Source organism: Gavia stellata, chromosome 21 (assembly GCF_030936135.1).
Source record: "Gavia stellata isolate bGavSte3 chromosome 21, bGavSte3.hap2, whole genome shotgun sequence".
In the NCBI taxonomy this organism is placed as follows: Eukaryota; Metazoa; Chordata; class Aves; order Gaviiformes; family Gaviidae; genus Gavia; species Gavia stellata.
This window is the reverse complement of record NC_082614.1, coordinates 5,508,646-5,529,018: the sequence shown is the minus strand read 5'-3', so window position 1 is coordinate 5,529,018 and position 20,373 is coordinate 5,508,646. Positions and strand designations below refer to the sequence as shown.

Below are 20,373 nucleotides of genomic sequence, written 5' to 3'. Positions count from 1 at the left end.
TCATGGCTACGTGCACAAGGACCTCCCTTCAGAGAGAGTGAATGTGTCTGTGCAGCAGACAGAACGCAGCCTCTTCCAAGACCTGACTGACACGCAGGCTTCAGCATTCGGTGTCACCCACATGTCACTGACATGCTGACCCCAGGATGCAGCCTCATGTTTTTGATGGGAAGAAAGCATTAAACTCTCCCTGGGAGGACTGTATGTCCCACACAGCGCTTCCAAATCAAATGCTGATTGGAAGATCCTCCTGCAAGGGAATTGGAGACTGATTAGAGACTAGCATGCAGAGAGCACGTCTCCTCCTCCAGCCACACAGTTAAAGTCTACAGGAGCGTTGTTGCTACAGTTCTTTTGAAAGTCCAGGTACTGAACCACGGAAAGGGACAGACAGCCCCTGCATCTCAGATAAACTTCTTGTGCTTCCCATGTCTATCATATGGCAGGAAAGGAGGGATCATCTGCAAATGCAGAACTTAGGATGGTAGGGAACTTACCTTGGAAGCAAGTGCTCAGAGAAAGCAAGCTATAAAGGTTTCTGATTAAAAGCCTTGATTCCCAAGCATTGGCTCAATCCATAAGGAACAGGGGATCTTGCGTTTAATTTAGTTGCAGATGAATGTTACATGGGTTAGTTCTGCAGACTGGAAGGCCTCAGTGCAAGTTAGGGATATTACTGTATATTTCCTCTGGAAGGAAATCAAAATGCTATTTCTCATGAATTCAGAAAGGACACAGCTGTAGAACAAGCAGCTGACTCTCAGCTTTAGTTGTGGCATTGAGTTACCAGTGGTGGGAGAAAAGACTATTTCTGTTTTTCTAATGCAACCTTTAGCATTTTGATCCTTCTGGAATTAGAGGATGATCTTGAGGAGGGTCTGAGATTTTTTGTCTCCACCCTATTCTGTTAGTGCTTTTGGCATGAAAATAAAGAAAGGCAGGAAACACTTGGAATACTGGACTGCTGCCAAATGGCAGACACCTCAGAAATGAGGCAGCCAGTTGTGCTTTACTTTAAGGTGCTGAGCGCTCATGTAGCCCAGCACCCCAGTGCCAGTGCTGGCTGCTCTCCTCTTGAGACTCTGCCTTTGAATCAGCCACAATCTTTGTGAATTAACTGCAGCTCTCCCCCTGTAGCCTCTCTGGGGCTGGGAATGCAAACATTAGTCCTCTTCTCCCCCGTGTCTTTTGGCTCTGCAGAATAACTTCACAATCTGATGTGTTACCATCACAGAACAGCTTCAGTTTAGCAGCACGTGATTCCCAGTTGTCTGCAAAGGAGCCCTGTATATCACAGCCCCTGCCACCAGGGCTAGCTCGGAAAACCTGACTGTGATTGCTCACAGTCATGGTTAAGAGAGGAGATGGTATGGCAGTGATTCACTCAGCAGCAGGCAAGTCTCAGAGCTACCATTCCTGTCACCTGCAAAATTGGCCACAACCTCTGGATGATGGAATTGTTTAATATCACAGGATCCAGCGTGCATGGCAGGGCAATACAGGAAGCAATACTGTTCAATGCTGACTTAAATGCTTGATGGGTTATACAGTAATGTGAAAGGATGGGAGTCCTCTTTGCCCCAAGATTCACACCACTGCAAACAGCATTCTTCCCTTGCAAGACATTTCTTTTCTTTTTATGGCTCAATGGTAAAAGGTTACAGTATCAGCATGGATTCAAAATGACCTTCACCCAGCCTGGATCAGTATGGTCAGAGATGCCGGGTGCAGTGCACCTGCCCTGCAGAAGGCTTCAGCATCTGCCACCGTTCAGCCCTTCAGCACACCTCCAAAATAGGAACTTGGCAAACAAAGCTAACAGAGTGCATTGCTAAGCAGAACATTCTGCTGAGTCCCAACACCAGGACTGCATGTTATAGGGCACTTGCCAATTCCTGAGTCAACTTTATTTATTATACACTAGAAAGGTCATGACGAATCTCAAAAGATAAAATCTGTGTCTGTCAAGCCGCCTTCCTTATTTTCATTGGCCCAGACCCTCACGTTCCACACCAACAATAACAGGACATGGGTTCAAGAGGCACCATGAATGCAGCTTACCCTGAGATGGCCCAGGCTTGTTTTGCATTCTTAGTAGAACCGATCCAGGCTGCTCAATTCTCTTTATTAGGACTTTTGTTTTTCTTTTCCCCTGAATGCAATCACCACACTGCACAAGAGCCTTGCATCCCTGGGAACCCCAAAGCACAGGCACAAGCTTTCACAGCCCAGATGATGCCAAACGCCCAAATGATGCAGCTGCAAGTTCTCCAGCAACATGAAGTATCCAACTGAGATATGCTTAACTCCCATTTAGAAGTAATATCCTGGACTAATACCAGCCCAAAAGACATCCTCATGACCTCATCAACAGCTGAGGCAGCAAGATACCCCATGCACATGGATTTTCTTCACTCTCATTATGAGCTGTTATCTAATCTCCTTGCCTTAGGTAAGGCAAAAAATCAGAGCTGCCTAGGGCTCTGGGTAAATCCTTGGCAAACAAAGCCTGAGCAATTGCAGCTCCAAGTGCTGTCAGCGTCCAAGCTAGCAGGTTTAAAGACTGCCCTGGGCTCTGTAGAAGTTGCAGTCACCTCTCTGGATTGCAGCTGGACACTCCCAAAAACCACAGGCCCAGGTTTGGAGTTCAGTACAACAGGCTCAGACCACACAGTATGGATCTGCACTCCAAATAACCTCATCTTTATACAGTTTATTCTGAACTTGCAGATTGAAAGCTCTTTTCTCAGTCCTCACCTTTCACTTGCTGAAAAATCACCATGCTATTCTCAGACCCAAACTTGGCTTAGATCATTTGACGTGTTGCAAGGACTACAATTCTTGAAATTAATTTCTGATTTTCTGAGATCTGAGTAGTACTTCCCTGTCACTCTGCAGGATCTCAGCAGTGACTACTGCAGTCACACAGCAGAGAAATGATAGTGCTTATAAGAGTGGCACATCTTACAGCCAAAAACCCTCCAACAGTCCCATCCACTGGATCATTTCTGAGGAAACATCTCCAATATTCAGAAGTGTCCCCCTTTCTTCTTGGAACAGCACTGAAGAGGAGATTGGGAAGTCAGGGAGGAATACAGCTCCGCTTACTATTCAGCAAGACTCCAACCTGCAGTGAGTCACATCATATAACCTGAGGTGCTTATTTGTGGGATGAGAGAAGTGGATTCCTCCCAGGACCACTCTGAGCTGGCAGAAGTCTCTCTCCCTCCCCTGAATGAACACATGGGGAATCTCACCTCACTCCTCACATGGTCACTTCAGTCAAATGCGAGACAGTGGGAATCTTTCCTGTGAAAGTAAATTGTGAGGTCCACAGGACCTCAGAAAAGGTGCTCAGAGCTTTTAACTCCCCAAAACTTCTCCTTGAAACACATGATGATCAAGAGCACAGCCGGCACTTGTATGTACTATTCTTAGCAGCAAAGGCTTCCTGTCTGGGGGCAGAAGTGACAAGGAAGATCCTGCTGCTTTAAATACTGTGAAAAAATTTTTAGCCAAAAACATTATCCAACCATTTGTAGGGAAAACACCATCCTCCACAGCCCCATCCTACTTCACCATTCAGAAATGTCATCAGTTCCCCAGTGCTGCAGTAAATATTACACTATTGAGCTACATTATCCTCAGACAGCTCTTAGCCTAAGCAAAAGCCCTGCAAAGTCTAGTTTCTCTGGGTGACTAAGCCAAGGTGTGGATCTCTGAGCAGAGATTTCCTGATCAGGCCAATTGTGCTGTTAAACTGGGAGCTCTCTCTGTTCTTTCAAGTATTCGCTTTCTTCCTGGGGCCAGGTACGGCCATTGTTCCCTGGGCTCCTGCAGACACCCATTGTTCCTCCAAGCTCCTGGGCTTTGATGCTGCAGAACAAAACGCACAGTGTTTGTGAAAGGAGGGAAAAATCAAAAAACTTTTCAATTACACAGTTGGTTGAACAGCTTGGGCACAGCTGGCCGCAGAGCACCAGGGTGCCAGCACCTCTCCACAAACTGGGGCCTCCAGCGAGGCCTCTAGCCCAGCTGCAAAGTGAACCAGAAGAGGGAATGACCAGTAGTTGATGGTTATCTGGTGAACTTTCATTTCATCACTTCCCAATTCCAAATGCTCCTGGATTGTACAGACTTTCACTAACCTCTTCATACGCATTCAGTGGCTGCCAGCTGGAAAAAGCTGGAAATTATTCCTGCTTCATCCTATCAACATTGCTCAGAATTGGCTTGAGAGACACCACAGTAGCATCTAGATTCACTGCCTCCATTTCCAGACTAATTTGGCTGACATCGGGCTGGGGCTAGCTCAGCCTGAGTGGCCTTGGCAGAACAGGACAGAGGTCTGAAATTGTGATGGTCTTATGAGGAGGTCTGAGGTGCACTGGCAGGGCCATGTGGAAGGAGAGCCAGCAGGCTGGGATGCTCCAGTCATAGCTGGCAAAATTGTTTCATGGTCCAGTTATGGACTCTTCAGGTCCTGCTATGCAACACACTGTTCCTGACGCTGCAGTGGTTTGGGCAAATACAGTATTCTACCTTGTGTTCAGTACGCAGCTGTAAACATTTTCTCTTATTGCCAAGGTGACAGATGTCAGGGTGTCAGAGATGTGAAGGGTCTTCTAGTCCACCTGGGTCTGTCACCTTAGTCCGTGCTAACATCTTCTGCAAAAGAATAGGCAGCACCAGGGAGAGAGCTCTCCGGAAGGATCAGTCTGTGGAAAAATCTAATAAAATAAGAAGAAAACACTTGCACAAAAAAGGGCCAGCCAGCTGGATCTTCCTGGGACAAAGGCACTCACACTCTCTTTTACAAATATATTTTATTATTTTAATGCTTATTAAGAAATGTAACCAAGACAGACTCAGCAGCACCAGCGGCTCCTCACTGCCCAGCAGTCTGATGACTTCACAGATATGAAAACTTCACAGATTCAAAAAAAAAACAAACTTTGGTCAACGCACTTTAAATACATTTGCATGCACAAACTCTCCCACCCCCCTCCCTCCCCTCCCACTGGTAACTGACAAACAGAGGGAAAACAACAACTATATTCATAAAACATTTAAATTAAAATAGTAATTGTTTTATAGTGACAGCGTGTGCAGCAGGGTGTTCGTAGTGTCTTGGCTTGCAGACCACAGAGACAACCGCTCCACCGGACAGGGGGCAGGAACACCAGCTCCTGAGACAGAGTGGGGGAAGCAAAGGATGTTCTCAGATCAACAGGTTCCAGTCTTGATTTCAACACATCCTTGTGTGAACAGTCCCAGCAGGCAAATAAGACAGGGAGTTACACACAACACTGTCCCAATTTGGGGATTCTCAGTCTGTCAGGGTTAGTCACCTCTCATGCAAATGAGGAACTGGTGTGATTTTAGTTACTCCTGATGTGTTTTACTGTAAAGAAGGCCAAAAGCTCAGGACTAGAAAGAAAAAAACTCTCTGGTATGACTCAGTGCAGTTTGATGCCCCACACAAATTGGGAGAGAACCGACGATTAGGCAGCTAAACTTAGCAAACACCACTAGAGATTATTCTACAGTTTAAATGCATCACAGCACTGTTACAGCATGTGTGTCCTTCCCACAGAACATGACTGGATTGATTTGTTTTTAGGTAGGGCTCATGTTCATGAAGCAGAAGGGCTTTTGTTACACCTGGACATGCTCACGAAATGAGACAATGCATCTGAAAAGGAGATAATCCATAAAAACCATCTCTACCCCAGTCACAGGTAGACCATATGAAGTCAACCCTCCACACACATCAGGCAAGGTTGCACCTCTGCAGTGATCCCAGGAGAGCTGTAAGATGTACATCCTTTCCAGACTCCTTCCTCAGCAAGTCACACCTTGATCTCATGCCAGCATCACTCCTCTGAGACCATCTGTGCAATCCCTAGCACCTCCCAGCACATTCCTGCTCCCCTGAAATCCTGCCAAACACCCTACAAATATTCCTTCACCGCCAAGATTTCCCATCTAACCCTAACTCTCCAGTCTGCTCCCACACCTTAGAGACTTTTCCATATCCACCAGCATCCTCTGGAGCCTCTTTTCAAAGAATGATCAAAGATTCAGACTGCTCCGTATAACTCCCAAGTCCATCTGCACAATAAGCTTCCAAGCACCAACTGGTATCAGTGGCAAACCCCTCCTGTCTACAGTAACCCTAGCTGTTCCACCATGTCAAATTGCTTCTCTATTCAAGAGCTGCAGTTCAAGCTTGCACAGAGCTTTGAAATATTACTGATCCAAAAGAAACTCTGCAGGACAAAGCTGGAAGTGCATTTATTTGCACACACAAAAAGCAGTGCCCTATTGAGGGGAGGGCCCCAAGAAGAACTCTTGATAAAATTACTCCTGGCAACTGATCAAACTTAACTTTCTCCAAAACCCTACAAAGCAAATAAAGTCTGGAGCCTAAGAGTCCCCAGGGAATGGTGAAATTCATGAAATGCCCTCATGCCAAATGAAGGACCGCATCTCTCTATGGGTCTTGAGCAATTTTTAGTAAGACATCCAGTTCAATGAAATTAGTCTCTTCTTACCCCAGCTCTTACTCCCTGACCCACTGCACCTTGGATTCCCAAGGAGGTCTTCTCCAGCCTCTCCTGATGATCACCTCATTCTTCCCTTTGTCTTGGTGCCATCTTTGTTTATCCAGAACAGCTATATTTCAACAGCTAAACATTCTCCAGCTGGAATGAAAATGAGGAGATGAGTGGAGAGGTTAGGAAAAAATTATTTAACTTTCACTTACGTAATGATCCCTGCCCTACGCAGTTTGGAAGACAGGTACTTTTCTCAAGAGTGAAGAGCACTGCCAGGAGAAGGAAAGAGCACACTTCATTGATGGGACCCTAAAGCTTCTTTTTTTCTTTTTAAAAAAGAAAGCCTTGAAATCACGATCCCTAAGAAACAAGAAATAAGAAGTCCAAAATTCTGGTCAAAAGGCTCATGCTCCCCCCAACAACTGCTTTGGAAACATCTTCTGAAGGTCCATCTCAGACATATGTTTGCCAGAAGGCACACAGCATGTGGTGCAATTGCCATCCCTTCCTTCCTGTGACTACAGACTTCCAATTCTATATAAAACACGCTGCCTCCTTACCCCCACTGCACTTCCTCCTGCATGCATCCTCCGGCCCCTTCACACACCCTCTTCATTTCAAATCTGGATCACTAATATTGAAAGGGGCTGGACACACTTGGGGGGCATCTCAAACAGCAACAGAAAAGCTAATTTCAAGACATCTGGAAACTCAGTAAGCTCGCATGGCGATCTGTTTGATCAGGAAAGTTTTCCAGAGGGACAATCCTAAGTTTGTTGCATCAACAGAGATCAACTTGATTCTTGTGGCAACCAAGCAAGAAGCTGCCATAATTGAGTGTGAAGACACTCAGGAAACAATAGAAAGCAACCAGCCCACATCAGCTGTTGAAAGTCTGATGCAATGCGGCATAAAACATCCCTTTACAATGGCAACTAAAGCTCAATAGGAGACACTTCTGCACTCATGTGTGTTCCAGCACATGAGCGATGCTGGTATTTTCCCACACTTCCTTCCCTGCTCTGTTTCTTTGTGGACCTAATTGTTATTGACGTGAATACCGGATGTAATCTTGTGTTATTCTTAGAAACATTTCAGCTCCCAACTGAGGCCTGAAGAGATCAGACCCCCATTTTCCTGACTGAGTTCCTCTGCCACTATTACAGGAGGTCAGAGGAGCCATCCCACAAATAACCTACAGAAATATTCCATCCAGAAAGATCAAGAGTAACAAGATCCCAAGTCACCCTACAGAGGAACTACCTATGACGTCAGTCAGAGGGAAATGGCTTAGTGTTTGTTAACGGTGCTGGGGTGATAATCCACTCCTCTGACGTTAGACTACGTGGAAGAGCCATGCCAAGAAAGCAGCAATTCAATTAAACTGTGAAGTCTATTGTTCTACAAACTTGCCTGTCTTTCTGCTAAGGATTGTTGTGGCAACCACATCTTTTTATCCGTCTCACAGTAAGCTTTGTGCTAGCCTAGAGCAGTTACATACTTGAACACATTCAGCATTATAAACTACTCCCCACCTTCATGTAGGGAGACTGGCAAAAAGAAAATTCTCCTCAAATAAAACTGACTTTTCATTTTAATAGTTCACAATATTTAAAATAAACATGGAATAAGAAAACACAAACCTAACCTGCTCTTCCTCAAATATAAAAATCCAGTTCCCCTTTCCTTTCTGAAAATGAGATTATTTGGCTTCTGAAATATTAGCGGACAGACACGAGGAGCCAGCAGGGTTGGGGGATGATACTTCTCATGTTTTCAGCTAGGGAATAAGCTTCAGATCCCTGGAATTACCAGACTTTTAGTTTTCCAGTACGACCATTACTGCCTGTCTCTCCAGAAGGCTGGTGGTATTGGACATGGATTATTTGTCTGGAAAACAAAGACCAGACAATCTTTAGGTAGAATTCAAGCTGATGTGGCATTCTGCTGTCCTTGAACTACCAGGCTTCATAAGTGATACAGAAGATTATCAAACTGCTGTGAAACACCTCTACAACAAACCACATCAGTGCATACCCTTGTTGCAGCACAGGTTTGCCTGTTCCCTTATGCAGACAGACTACTTGCAGTTTCTAAGCTGATTTCCACTACTACTGACACCTTTCAGCTTTTCAGAGTAGGAGCATCTTCTAACCAGACAGACCCAGATCTGTTGGCCTCTGCACCACAGGGACACATTGAGTTTCACAGTAAAGCACATCAGGAAAAAACTGAAATCACAGGAGAAAGGATGTTTAAATAGAGCTCACTGGAATTTCAAAAATAAGTGTTAGGTATGTGTGTGTGTTCCTCCCTACACCAAGAAAGAAGAAAAAAATCCCACAGCCTTTTGAGTGAGGGTGAAAACAACCAAAACATGGAAAATTAGCTCCCCTCACACATATTTAGGGCCATGGAAAGAATTTTCATTCTAGGAGCCCAGAAGGACAAGCACAGACATAGGGGGAAAAAGCAGACAGTGCCCACCAGCCTACAGACTGCTCACACATCCAACAGCTCTTCACAACACCTCGGCCACGACCACCCTGGTGAACAGACCACAACCTGGGCTGCTTGTCTGCTGTCTGCAGCACCAAGTCCTGCTAACAGCCCTTTCGCTAAGGGAAATCCATATTACAGTCTCTGTTTTCATTACTTGTTAGACAAAGTGGAGAGCTATGAGGTTATATTTGTCTTGTGCATCTGGAACATTGAGCGCTCAGGGAATGGATATGAGTTCTTGCCCATCTTTTATAACTTAATATAAAGTTATCTTATCAAGACAAGAAAAAAAAACATTCAAGCAACCTGTTGCAGTATAAGCTTTAAAAACATGAACTGAAAGACAAAATGCCATGGTTGAAGGTATCCAGAGTTCCCATCAGGTAAATTCCTTCCCTATCCAAGCAGCTGCTGGCATTCTTCCTGACCAATAGATGTTGCTATCCCCCTTCCATTTGTTGCAGGGCCAAAGTACTAAAGGCCCCTCCCTGTTGCTCTTTGCAATTCAGTGAATACTTCCAGCCACGCTTTTATTTCTGTTGGTAAAGACAGCAAAACCGACATACAACCACAGACACACAGTACAGCATAATGTCATGATATGCCCTGCATCAGCAGAGTCTCCCAGTGCTGAACTTGGAATGCCATCTCTGACCTTGGCACTGCTCTTGGCGACAGGTCATTGATGGGTAACATGTCCCTCCTTCCTTAGTGCGTTTCAGTGGTCTTTTGGCTTTTCTCCAGTCTAGTATTTAGGGTCCTTCCAACAGTCCTGGGTAGGGACCCCTTTCTCCACAGCAATCTGAATACACACCTCTCCCCCCGCCCCCCAACCTCCCTTTCTGCCATGGCAGAGGTCACCAATGGAAAAAAATAATTCTACCAGGAAGACTTTGAATGTCTCATCAGGAAACATCAGCTGCCGCAAAGGCTGCTCTTTCTAGATCAGAGTAAGACATATGGGCATCAATTAGCTCTTCACTGTGAAGCTCCCTGTTCATGCATGCATCTGAGAGAATCCCATTTTTGCAGGAATGTGGGAGATGCCCATTTGTCTCCACGTCCAGAGCATTTCCATTCTGGTGCCATTCCAAGCTGGCTTTGCATTTGTTTAAGTCCTGCTTTTCAGGATCCCTGGGGATCTCTCCATTGGTGTATACCTCTAATGCATACTCACTGATTCGTATGCTGGCGTTCTCTGCATCCCCACCATGAGTGGAATTCCTAGAGCTGGCTGTTCCTGCCTTGAACGGCTCCTTCCGGCCCAGGATGTGCTGGCTGATGATTTTACGGAAGGTGTATCGGAACTCCCTGATTCGGTAGGCATAAATTAGAGGATTTACAACCGAGTTGGCATGAGACAGGATAATAGCCAGATACATCAGCCAGAGGGGAGCATGGGCACAATTTGGGCAAAAAAGGGTAAAGCAGTTAATAATATGTAGTGGAAGCCAGCAGACTGCAAACAACCCAACAATGATGGCTAAAGACTTAGCTGCATGGACTTCCTTCTGCAAAGTGGAGCGAGAACGTTCCCCGGGTACCATCTTGTTCTCCATCTGCTTGAGCTGTCGCCGGGCTGCCATGAAGATTTTCAAGTAGATGCCAAACATGAGAAGGAGGGGCAAGAGCACACAGGCAAAGAAGTTGTAGTAGACCATGTACTCCATGGTGACCACAGCCTCAAAGAGACATGCCACCATACTGTTGCTGCAGTTGATGGGAGAGGACTTATTGGAACCCAGCTCTTCGATCTGGGAGCGATTGTGCCACCCTAGCATTGGTGTCAAGCCGATGATGAAAGATAATACCCAGCAGATGGCAATGATACCTTTAGCTCGAGAGCCAGTCACCAAGCCATTGTACCTATAAAGCAGAGGAAATGGGAATTACATCAGTATCATTCAGCAAGCCCCTGACACCCAAGCAACTTCCCAATGGCCCAGAAGACAGCAAGAAAGGCACCTGCTTCTTCAGATGGGCCTTTGACCTGTTGTGCAGAACCCACGCAGCACAACACAGCACAGCAAGGACTCTATGGTGACATTGTATGCCACCTGTTTCCCTCCCCTTTCCTTTAGGCAGTGAATAGGTGACAGAAAAACATGAAAATTAATACAGTTTTCATCTGTGTTCCTTCACCCCACAGGTCCACTTGGTCATGCACATAGACCTTGCAGCCTGGATAATCAACAGCTCTGCTCTGACTCTTGGTGATGAAGACCACCGTGGCTCTCTTGCCGAAGGCTGAGGTAGTTCCTAATTTCTGGCAAAGGAGCAGCCTTGTAACATGGAATTGCTAGGTCTGTCTTGCAGTCAATCCGTAAGCCAAAAAGCACAAAAGAACTTGGAGGCACAGTGCCATCAGCCCTGTGTCCATGTTCAGGTGTGCACCAGGGAAGTTCTGCTGACTGAGTTGCAGAAGCCAGGCTGGCGTTCCGTTGCACAGCACTTCACTCTGTTCTACAATGGCACTTTCAAAAAGGCCAGCACCACCACCTTCCTTAAATAACTGAGACAAGTCAGCAGTTTTCCTCACCAGCCCGGCTAAGCTGACCCCATGTCTTTCTCAGAAAGGAGGAATTAAGCTGAGGACAGTGCTCTGACTACAAGTGTGCTGTGGGCTGCACTGCACACACCAAAGGGGACTTCAGTGGTGGAGGTATTGATATGCCTGGCTGAAGCCAGTGCTCTTAGCAGTAAGTTCTCCAAGATCTGTTGAAAGAGACAATAAGCAACATGGTAAGAACCTGACAGTGCAACCAGGGACCGTTATTTGTCTGAAATATCGGCCGGTTCCCAAGGCCTCACAGGTTACTGTGAGTCCTGAGCTGACTCCACCAGTTCTTCTCTCTGAAAATGTGAATCAGGGCAACAGTTTAACATTTCAATGCAATTTCCTTCCCTTGGTAATGCTTAGCATAGAAAGTAGATGGCCGGATTCCCACATTGTCCCACATGGGTCCCACACTGTACTTGACCCCATGTGTCTGTGATCACAGAATGGTAGCACTGGGCTCCCAGTGTTTACGCAATGCTCCTGCTCCCTCTGTCCCCAGAATTCTCTCAGCAAACAAACGTCAAAAAAATAAATAATCCAACAAGCCATAGAAATCTTTCCATCTCTCAATGAAATAGTTACTCCCACAGGTTAATGCTCCTATCCCAATGCAAGTTCAAGACAGGGGAGGAGAGAAGCTGCTTTTGCCGGGCACAATACAGAATGGAGATCCTGCACGTGCTTTAAATCCCTGCTAATGGGCCTTGGAAAAAACCTGGCTCCACACAAGACCTGGCAGGCTTGAGTCTCCCTTCCTCAGTTGCATTTCAAAAATCAGAAAAGAGGGAGTGGGTGAGGGAGCTAACCACACAATTCCCAGTACCCAAAAGACACTGAAATCCTCCTTCCAGAAATGAGGGAGGGCTTCAGCTGATTTTGAGAGATAAAAAGGTTTCTCCAGCAATGGATCCTGCTGAATGCTTCGGGGATGCTAAGGGCATGGCATGGATGGTAGCAGGGAACTGCTCACGTTCAGACCTCATCAACACAGCAAAACAGCATCTGTGCTTTGAAAAGTACACTCAGGGAGCAAGAGATTGGCTGAAGGCACTTGAAGCTTGGAAAAACAAAAAACAAAACAAACCCCTCAAAACCCTGCAGCCCTGGAATTGGCTACATCTTGTCAGAGGAATTTTGAAATTGTGCAGCTGTTATCCCACGACTAGAGTTGTCCATTCCCTTCCACTAAAAATATATTCATTACTGCTCCAGGCAAACACCCCCCCTTGCTTCTCCCTCCCTCTTACCCTCTGGGGATTCCCATGCAACAAACGTTACAAGGCTTAGGAACAGCGCTTAACCCAAGCAGCCTCTTGCTTTCCAGCTGCGGTGTATTATGCTGGCAGTGACAATTACTAAGCTATCAGTGAGTGCATTTCCACAATGCCTTGCTCAGTATCTCCAAGGGTTAAGAGAGAAAGCTCACAGCACCTCATCACACAGTGTGTGGCACTATGTTGTCCAAGTACCCACTGAGATGTGTCCATTCCTTTGGGAGAGCTTGATTTCTAGGACCCACATGATTTCCAGGACCACACCGCAGGCTGACTTGACTGAGGTAGGGTTATTGTCCAGATGGACTTTCCTGGACTCATTCCTTTTGGCCACTTAGAGGTGTCACCAGGCTGGCATTGAAGAGTTTGTGCACCTATCTAGGCACCTTTCTAGGCTCACAGCAGCCAGTTCAAAGCTACTCTCTGTATCCCCAGTGCTGTACAGCTCTACATGGTAAGTTCAGGGCTTCCAAGAAGCATTACCTATGCTGTGAGTTGCCGGCACTTATGGAGGAGACACAGCCTGCTGAATGGAGCTGGTTACACCTACAGCCCATGTTCTGCATACTTGGCGGGTGACTTTGTAGCATGTCTGATGTGTCCAGACAGCACTGGATTGTCTGTGCACAAGCAGTTCTCATGCTTCCTGGAAATACTGGACTTGCTACACAAACAACGACTTCTACTTGTGAAATTCCAGACACAGAGAACATTAGTGCAGAGCACAGGGACACTCATGGTGGAGTTGGGTGTGGGCTTAGGGGCACCAGACTCCTCCAGAAAACAAACCTCACTTTTGCAAACACAGAAAATTGTGGATGTTTTCCCCGAAATAATCTCACCTGCCCTGCTGCTCTCCCAACCATCAGGCTTGCAAACTGACTGCAGGAGAACAGCTGCCCTTGGTGAATGCACAACTCACCTGTGCTGCCTAAAGTAGCTTGGCTAAGGATGTGACGCTTCTGGGTCCTTGGCCTCAGCTCTGTGTCATCAAGACAATGATTCCTGCAAAAAGTGTAGTACCTCACCAGTCTGATTCGTAAACTATGAAGCTGGGTGGAAGAGAGAACTGGTATCAGAACCACAGGGTCCTCAGGCAGAAGTTAAAATCTTTCCATACATTGCATGATACGTAGCTGGCCTAACTCATCGCCACAGCATCCAACCAACCTGCTGCTTGTCTTCCAAACCCACCTCTGCTTGACAGCACTGCCCATCTTGGCCAGATGGCTCTGCCATGCACAGAGCACATTTCAGCCACCTTTACTGCATCACACCAGAAAGCCTGTGCTCAGCGTTGAGGGCACTGGGCTTTAATCTGAATTCCAGCTGTGCTCAACAGTTTTTAACAAATCACTACAAAACACTGTTCACTGAGCACATCCCTCAACAGCCCCCACCTCAGGCAGCTGCAGTCATAGGGGGCAAGACAAAAGGAGGATATTCTATCCTTATTACACGTATCTGGAAATGTGAGACACTGACAATCCCAGATCATCCAGGATATCTTGTGGCAGAGCAAGAAACCAAACCCAGACCTTCTCATGCACCACCAAAACAACCCTTTCCCAGAACTCCCAGTCAAGAAACTTTCTCCCCTATTACCAGGTGCTAACTGATAGTAGTGCTTGTCTACGTGATGGCGACTGGGTAGGGTGGGATCCCACAGGTGGGCACAGAGCTCTAAACAGCAGAATTGATAACAGTGGGCAGGCGCTGTTCTTTTGCTCATGGCACGATCAGCTTCCAGACTAAAACCTTGGTAACAGCAAGTTCCATTGCGGCCCGTGAAGCCACAGACAACTGGCACTACTTTCAAAGCCATGCCCATGGTTGTTCAAAGGAGGAAATGAATTAGTCTTCTTTCATACTAGGTTGAATCTGCCCATAATCTATTTGACACAAACATGAGCGCACGTAGGAAACGCTTGTCATAAAGTCAAAAGGTTTATGGTGAGCACAGAAAGAAACAAGTCCAGATATGGCTCAAAGTGACAATAAAACATTAAATCCCTGATTCACTGACTCAGATGCTCATATATGAGCATTTGAAAAGGCAACCCTAGAGAATTAAAGCAACTGTTGAAACAGACTGTTCCAGACTGTTCTCAGCACAAAGGTCCCTTCCATGTCCTATACTTTATTCAGGGTTTGTGTTCATCTCCCCTATTCTTCCTACCCCAGACTTTGAGAAGCCAGTTCTCAAATGAATGCAGCACACAGAGCAAGCAGTAACCTGAGAAAACTTTTCCTTTTGGCTGCAGGAAGAAAAATTTCTCCTCTCCTTCCAGTGCATTGGAGCTACCTGTCCTTAACCACGGGAGTATCTTTACCACAAATGCCTGCAACACAAACACGTGGCTGGGCACTGTGCCCATGGAGCATTTGCTGGCACCAAAGAGCCTGGAAAGCGGCAATTGTTCTTGGCCCGTGACTTCATCCTGGAGCTCAGACTTGCAGCCAGTTTTGTTTAGAACACCCAGGGGTTTTATATCAGCGAGCGCAGGTTTTCAGATACCTGCCATGTTAGAGACACAGTTCGGCTTTTATCCTAGACCGAACAATGGCTCGGACTCACTTCCTTGGGACTGCTTTATTGCCACTTGCAGAGTGTTACATTTGTACAAAACCTGGCAGAAGTAAGCAAAGTGTGTGAGAACTTTTGGAAAGTTTATCAAATTCTATGCAATGTTTTAATCATTTGAAAGGTAGAACCCATAAGATGTTCACAAATTGTTTTTTATGTATTTTTGAATTTTACCTATACATGTCTTTCCTTACTGCAATTTTTTGGGGGGAGGGTCTTTTATCCACAGAAAAATCATTCCAAAGGTAACTCTATGTACGGAGGTGTCCAAAACCAAGCAGTATCAGGAATCCCACTTCTCTGCTTCCTTAATACTGACAGTTTATTTGTGTGGGAATACACATCCACATATGTATTCACTGAGACATGCGGTTACCTTCCTTAGGAGAAATCAGACATGGAACAGTTGAAAAGAAAAAGAAGAAGAAAAAAATAGGTTTGGTCCTTTTCTGTTTCACTAGAGTGAAGGAAGTCTGATTTATTTTTTTTTTAAGAGCATTCATCTAATGAATATGAGGAATGCCTGGTGTTGCCTTTCTTGTCCTCTGAGGAGGAGAGAAGGGGCTTTCCCAGGCATTAAAGGATGGGGTGAAAACGTTGCATCTTTAGTGGCAGAACTTCCCTTCCAATGGTTTGACACATTTTTGAGACAACCAGATATTAGAAAAAGAAAAAAATGAGGATGTGAGCAGTCTGAATCATATCACATTTCCCCCTTCAGCTAATCAGCATTCACTTTCTCAACATGTCTGAGGCTATAAATCTAATGCTTATTCATCCATAAATTCTTAAGGGGAAACACAATTGACAAGTTCTTTGCTCCTACTGTAAAAGGACAAACCAGTAGAGGACAAGGAGGGGGATGAACCCATGGATCTACCTGTGGGTTTCTGCATCCAGTAAACTCCACTGTTTTTGGGGCGGAAGAGGGTGTGCTCTGTTTTTTCAAAAACAAAACAGTGAAACCGGTACAGTGCCCAGCGCTGAAGAAGTCTGATTTTTCTAAAAGACTCTTTACCTTGGCTATTCCAGGAAATTAAATTTTCAAGACAATATAGTTACAAAGATACCCCCAAAAATGGGCAGAAATTCAGATTTTTAAAATCCTTTTCCTGGCAAGTCATCCTCTAGCAATAAGAATGCTTAAACTGTCAGCAAAAGTCTTCAGAGTTAGCTTATGAGAGACATTAAAGACATTAGCCCTTCTCAAAATAATTTCAGAGGCAAGTTCCCAAAGGCTACTCTACATATGTTTCTTTGTACCATTTACCATTACTTTGGTTTATAAACCGAAACCATTTATATGTAGAACTGTAGAAAAGTGGAGAGAGTCCCAGTTTATAGGTATTTAATATCAATAGAGTTTTCTCCACAATGGAATGGAATAGTTATTCCTTACAACTACATCAAAAGTAGAGGTATGACTATAGGTTTGGAAACCAACAATTAACAGTAATGTTATAGCAGCACAAGCTTGCTGAGGCAAGGCTTCAGGAAAGACTATGCTGCACTGGTCCACATGGAAAGGTAATCCCCGCAGCTCTAGGAAAAGAATGCTTTCTATTTTTGAATGGGAGGTTTGTGTTAATCGATGTAAGTGCTGGATGACCAAAGTATTCACAAGAGACGAAACTAAATTGCACAGGTCAACACAAGTGATTTAAGCTCAACAAGAGTAAGGATGTCCAGAAACTCAAACTTGAGAGCACAGCAAACAGAAATTTGTTCCATTTATGCAGCTACACTTCTTGTTCAGCAGGATAGGAAGCAAGTCTCTCCATTCCTGAGATCATGCTGTATCCTCCTAAGGACAAGATGGGAAGGAGGGAGACTCCTACACTCTGCCTGCACCGGCCTCTCCCAGCGCTTCCTCTACATCTTTCAAGCTTACTGAATCACAGAATCACAGAATCACTAAGGTTGGAAAAGACCTGTAAGATCATCAAGTCCAACCATCAACCTGACACCACCATGCCCACTAAGCCATGACCCACAATGCCACGTCCACACGTTCCTCGAACACCTCCAGTGATGGTGACTCCACCACCTCCCTGGGCAGCCTGTTCCAGTGTCTCACCACTCTCTCCGTAAATAAATTTCTCCTAATATCCAGCCCAAACCTCCCTTGGCACAACTTGAGGCCATTTCCTCTTGTCCTGTCACTTGTCACTTGGGAGAAGAGACCAACACCCACCTCTCTGCAACCCCCTTTCAGGTAGTTGTAGAGAGCGATGAGGTCTCCCCTCAGCCTCCTCTTCTCCAGACTGAACAACCCCAGTTCCCTCAGCCACTCCTCATCAGACTTGTGCTCCAGACCCCTCACCAGCTTCACCCTTCTCTGGACACACTCCGGCAACTCAATATCCTTCTTGTAGTGAGGGGCCCAAAACTGAACGCAGGATTTGAGGTGCGGCCTCACCAGCACCGAGTACAGGGGCTGTACGATCACCTCCCTACTCCTGCTGGCCACACCATTTCTGATACAGGCCAGGATGCTGTTGGCCTTCTTGGCCACCTGGGCACACTGCTGGCTCATATTCAGCCGGCTGTTGATCAACACCCCCAGGTCCTTTTCCTCCGGGCAGCTTTTCAGCCACTCGTCCCCAAGCCTGTAGCGTTGCATGGGGTTGTTGTGACCCAAGTGCAGGACCCGGCACTTGGCCTTGTTGAACCTCATACAATTGGCCTGGGCCCATTGCTCCAGCCTGTCCAGACCCCTCTGCAGAGCCTTCCGACCCTCCAGCAGATCAACACTTCCGCCCAACTTGGTGTTGTCTGCAAACTTACTGAGACTGCCCTTAACCCCCTCATCCGGATCATCGATAAATATATTAAACAAGACCGTCCCCAAAACTGAGCCCTGGGGGACTCTGCTTGTGACCAGTCGCCAACTGGATTTGACTCCATTCACCGCGACTCTCTGGGCTCTGCCGTCCAGCCAGTTTTTTACCCAGTGAAGAGTGCACGTGTCTAAGCTACGAAATGACTTGGAAGCATTGTCACAAAGCATTCAAACCCAGCCCACAAAACACGATGCCGCTCCACACCTACGGTCAGATATATCCCGTCACAACAATGTGCTTCTGGAAGACTGAACTGAGTAGCAGCCCCCGTGCGTGTGGCAAAACTTCCCCTTGTCCCACATCAGCCTCCCTGGTTGCACACAAAGTAGCAGCTAGTCATATTCAGCTTTCAAGCTCTAATATTTAAACGTCCTTTTCTTCCTTTAAACTCCAGAGTAGAGACCACAGAATAACCATTTCCAGGTCTGGGTTGGGACAAACCTCTGCCTTGACCTAATACATGCTTTGCTTCCAGAGGCAATGCCTAAGCTAGTCCAAATCTTCCCAAGGCCCATTTCCTCATAGCCTGCTGCTTCTCCTCCATTCACATTTAATGGACCCCTAAGAGAAAATCCCCATCCACACTCTCCACAACCCTGCTGCTACAGCTGCAGGCAGAGTGCCCCATTCTCCACATGGGGAGGGAGACAAGTTGATCTCATCCCCTTTCTGCCCTCCACCATGTATTGCTTTAGCTCCACTTTCCCACAGTGATCCTTCTGGTGCTGTTGGCTCCGGCTCAGAGTGCTGGTTATTGAAGTTACCACACGATCCTGTCTAAATACGGAATGGCAGCTCGTAGGCAGCACCGTTGTGGTGCCATGGGCACACACCATATGAGGACAGAGAAGAACTGGAAAAAAAGACACCAGAAAATCCAGCAGCCAAGGCAGCCTTCAAGACCTAGAAAAGTTTTTTTCAAATTACACAGGGAAAAAGTGCTGCTCCTCATTGAACTTTCCCTTCCTCGATCCATCTCCAGATCTGTTGTTTTCACTGACATTCATCCCTCACCTCCCTAGCCCCTCTCCATCCCCCCAGCCCAACCCCTGCTTACCTGAGGGGTATGCGGATCGCAATGATTCTGTCAATGGCAATAGCAAGGAGGCTGAAGATCGAACTCTGAGTCAAGACCAGGACGAAGCAGGCAATGAAAAGGCAGCCATAGAAGAAGGCACAGAAGCCAGTGCTGATGGTGATGGCAAAGGGGATTGCCAGCACACCCACGGCAATGTCAGCAGCAGCCAGGGACACCACAAAATAGTTGGTGACGTTCTGCAAGTTGCTATTCAAATAGACTGCCCAGCAGACCAGGATGTTCCCCAGGATGGCCAGCACCGCAATGACCAGTTCCAGGATGATGTAAGCTACATCTGAGAGGAAGTCTTCTTTCCCATGTACTAGCATGGTGAGAGCGACCAGGCCAACGTGAGAACGTGCCAGAAAAGCTCAGCGTTCATATCTGCAGAGCACTGAACAGCCAAGACACCTCAAAGCTGCCTGGGGTCCGAAGAGCACTCAGCTGCCAGTCGGTGAAGATTGCTCACATGCACCCTTTTCTCTCCATAGCTGTTCAAGACCTTTACAGTAGCAGGTGTCAAGAAAAAAGAAAACAGGGCTTGCCAACTCCAGCAAAGTGGATTGACCAGATGCAGAATAATTCAAACTCCAGCAGACGAATGGACAGGAGAATATCTCACGTAGACATACACTGCTCCCCAGGACACGAAGTCCAGCAGGCAACACAACACAGAAAGTGTATTGTATGGCAGCGTCACATCGGCTGTTACTTTTTGCTTCCTGTTGACAATCACACTGCTAGTCATGGCTTCCTGTCATGTACATACCTACTAGCAACACCCTCCGGTTCTCTTTTTCACCTTTTCCCACTAGGACTTGGGAAATATTCTCTTCAGCTGAAGCAAACATTCAACTTCTTCACTTGTAGCTTCCTTTAAAAAAAAAAACAGAAACAAACACCAACCACATACACTAAATAATCAGCTCTACGGAGGAGATGGAAAAAGCAAAATCTCATTAAAGTGGC

General features: G+C 46.2%; 1 protein-coding gene across 1 annotated transcript; it reads right to left on the bottom strand.

The window, feature by feature from the left end:
* Positions 1-9,031: 9,031 nt before the first annotated feature.
* ADORA2A (adenosine A2a receptor) lies at positions 9,032-19,778 on the bottom strand. The gene is made up of 2 exons (XM_059827638.1): positions 19,384-19,778; positions 9,032-10,928 (listed from the first exon to the last, which is right to left on the bottom strand). The coding sequence occupies exons 1-2, from the start codon at positions 19,731-19,733 to the stop codon at positions 9,968-9,970; spliced, it is 1,311 nt and encodes a 436-aa protein (XP_059683621.1). The 5' UTR covers positions 19,734-19,778; the 3' UTR covers positions 9,032-9,967.
* Positions 19,779-20,373: the final 595 nt, after the last annotated feature.

Bases quoted from the DNA above. Each gene is read 5' to 3' on its own strand.
- ADORA2A (XM_059827638.1), bottom strand. From the start codon at position 19,733: ATGCTAGTACATGGGAAAGAAGACTTCCTCTCAGATGTAGCTTACATC. The intron at 10,929-19,383 runs GTAAGCAGGGGT...TCTGCTTTATAG, and splicing joins GCGATCCGCATACCCCTCAG to GTACAATGGCTTGGTGACTG.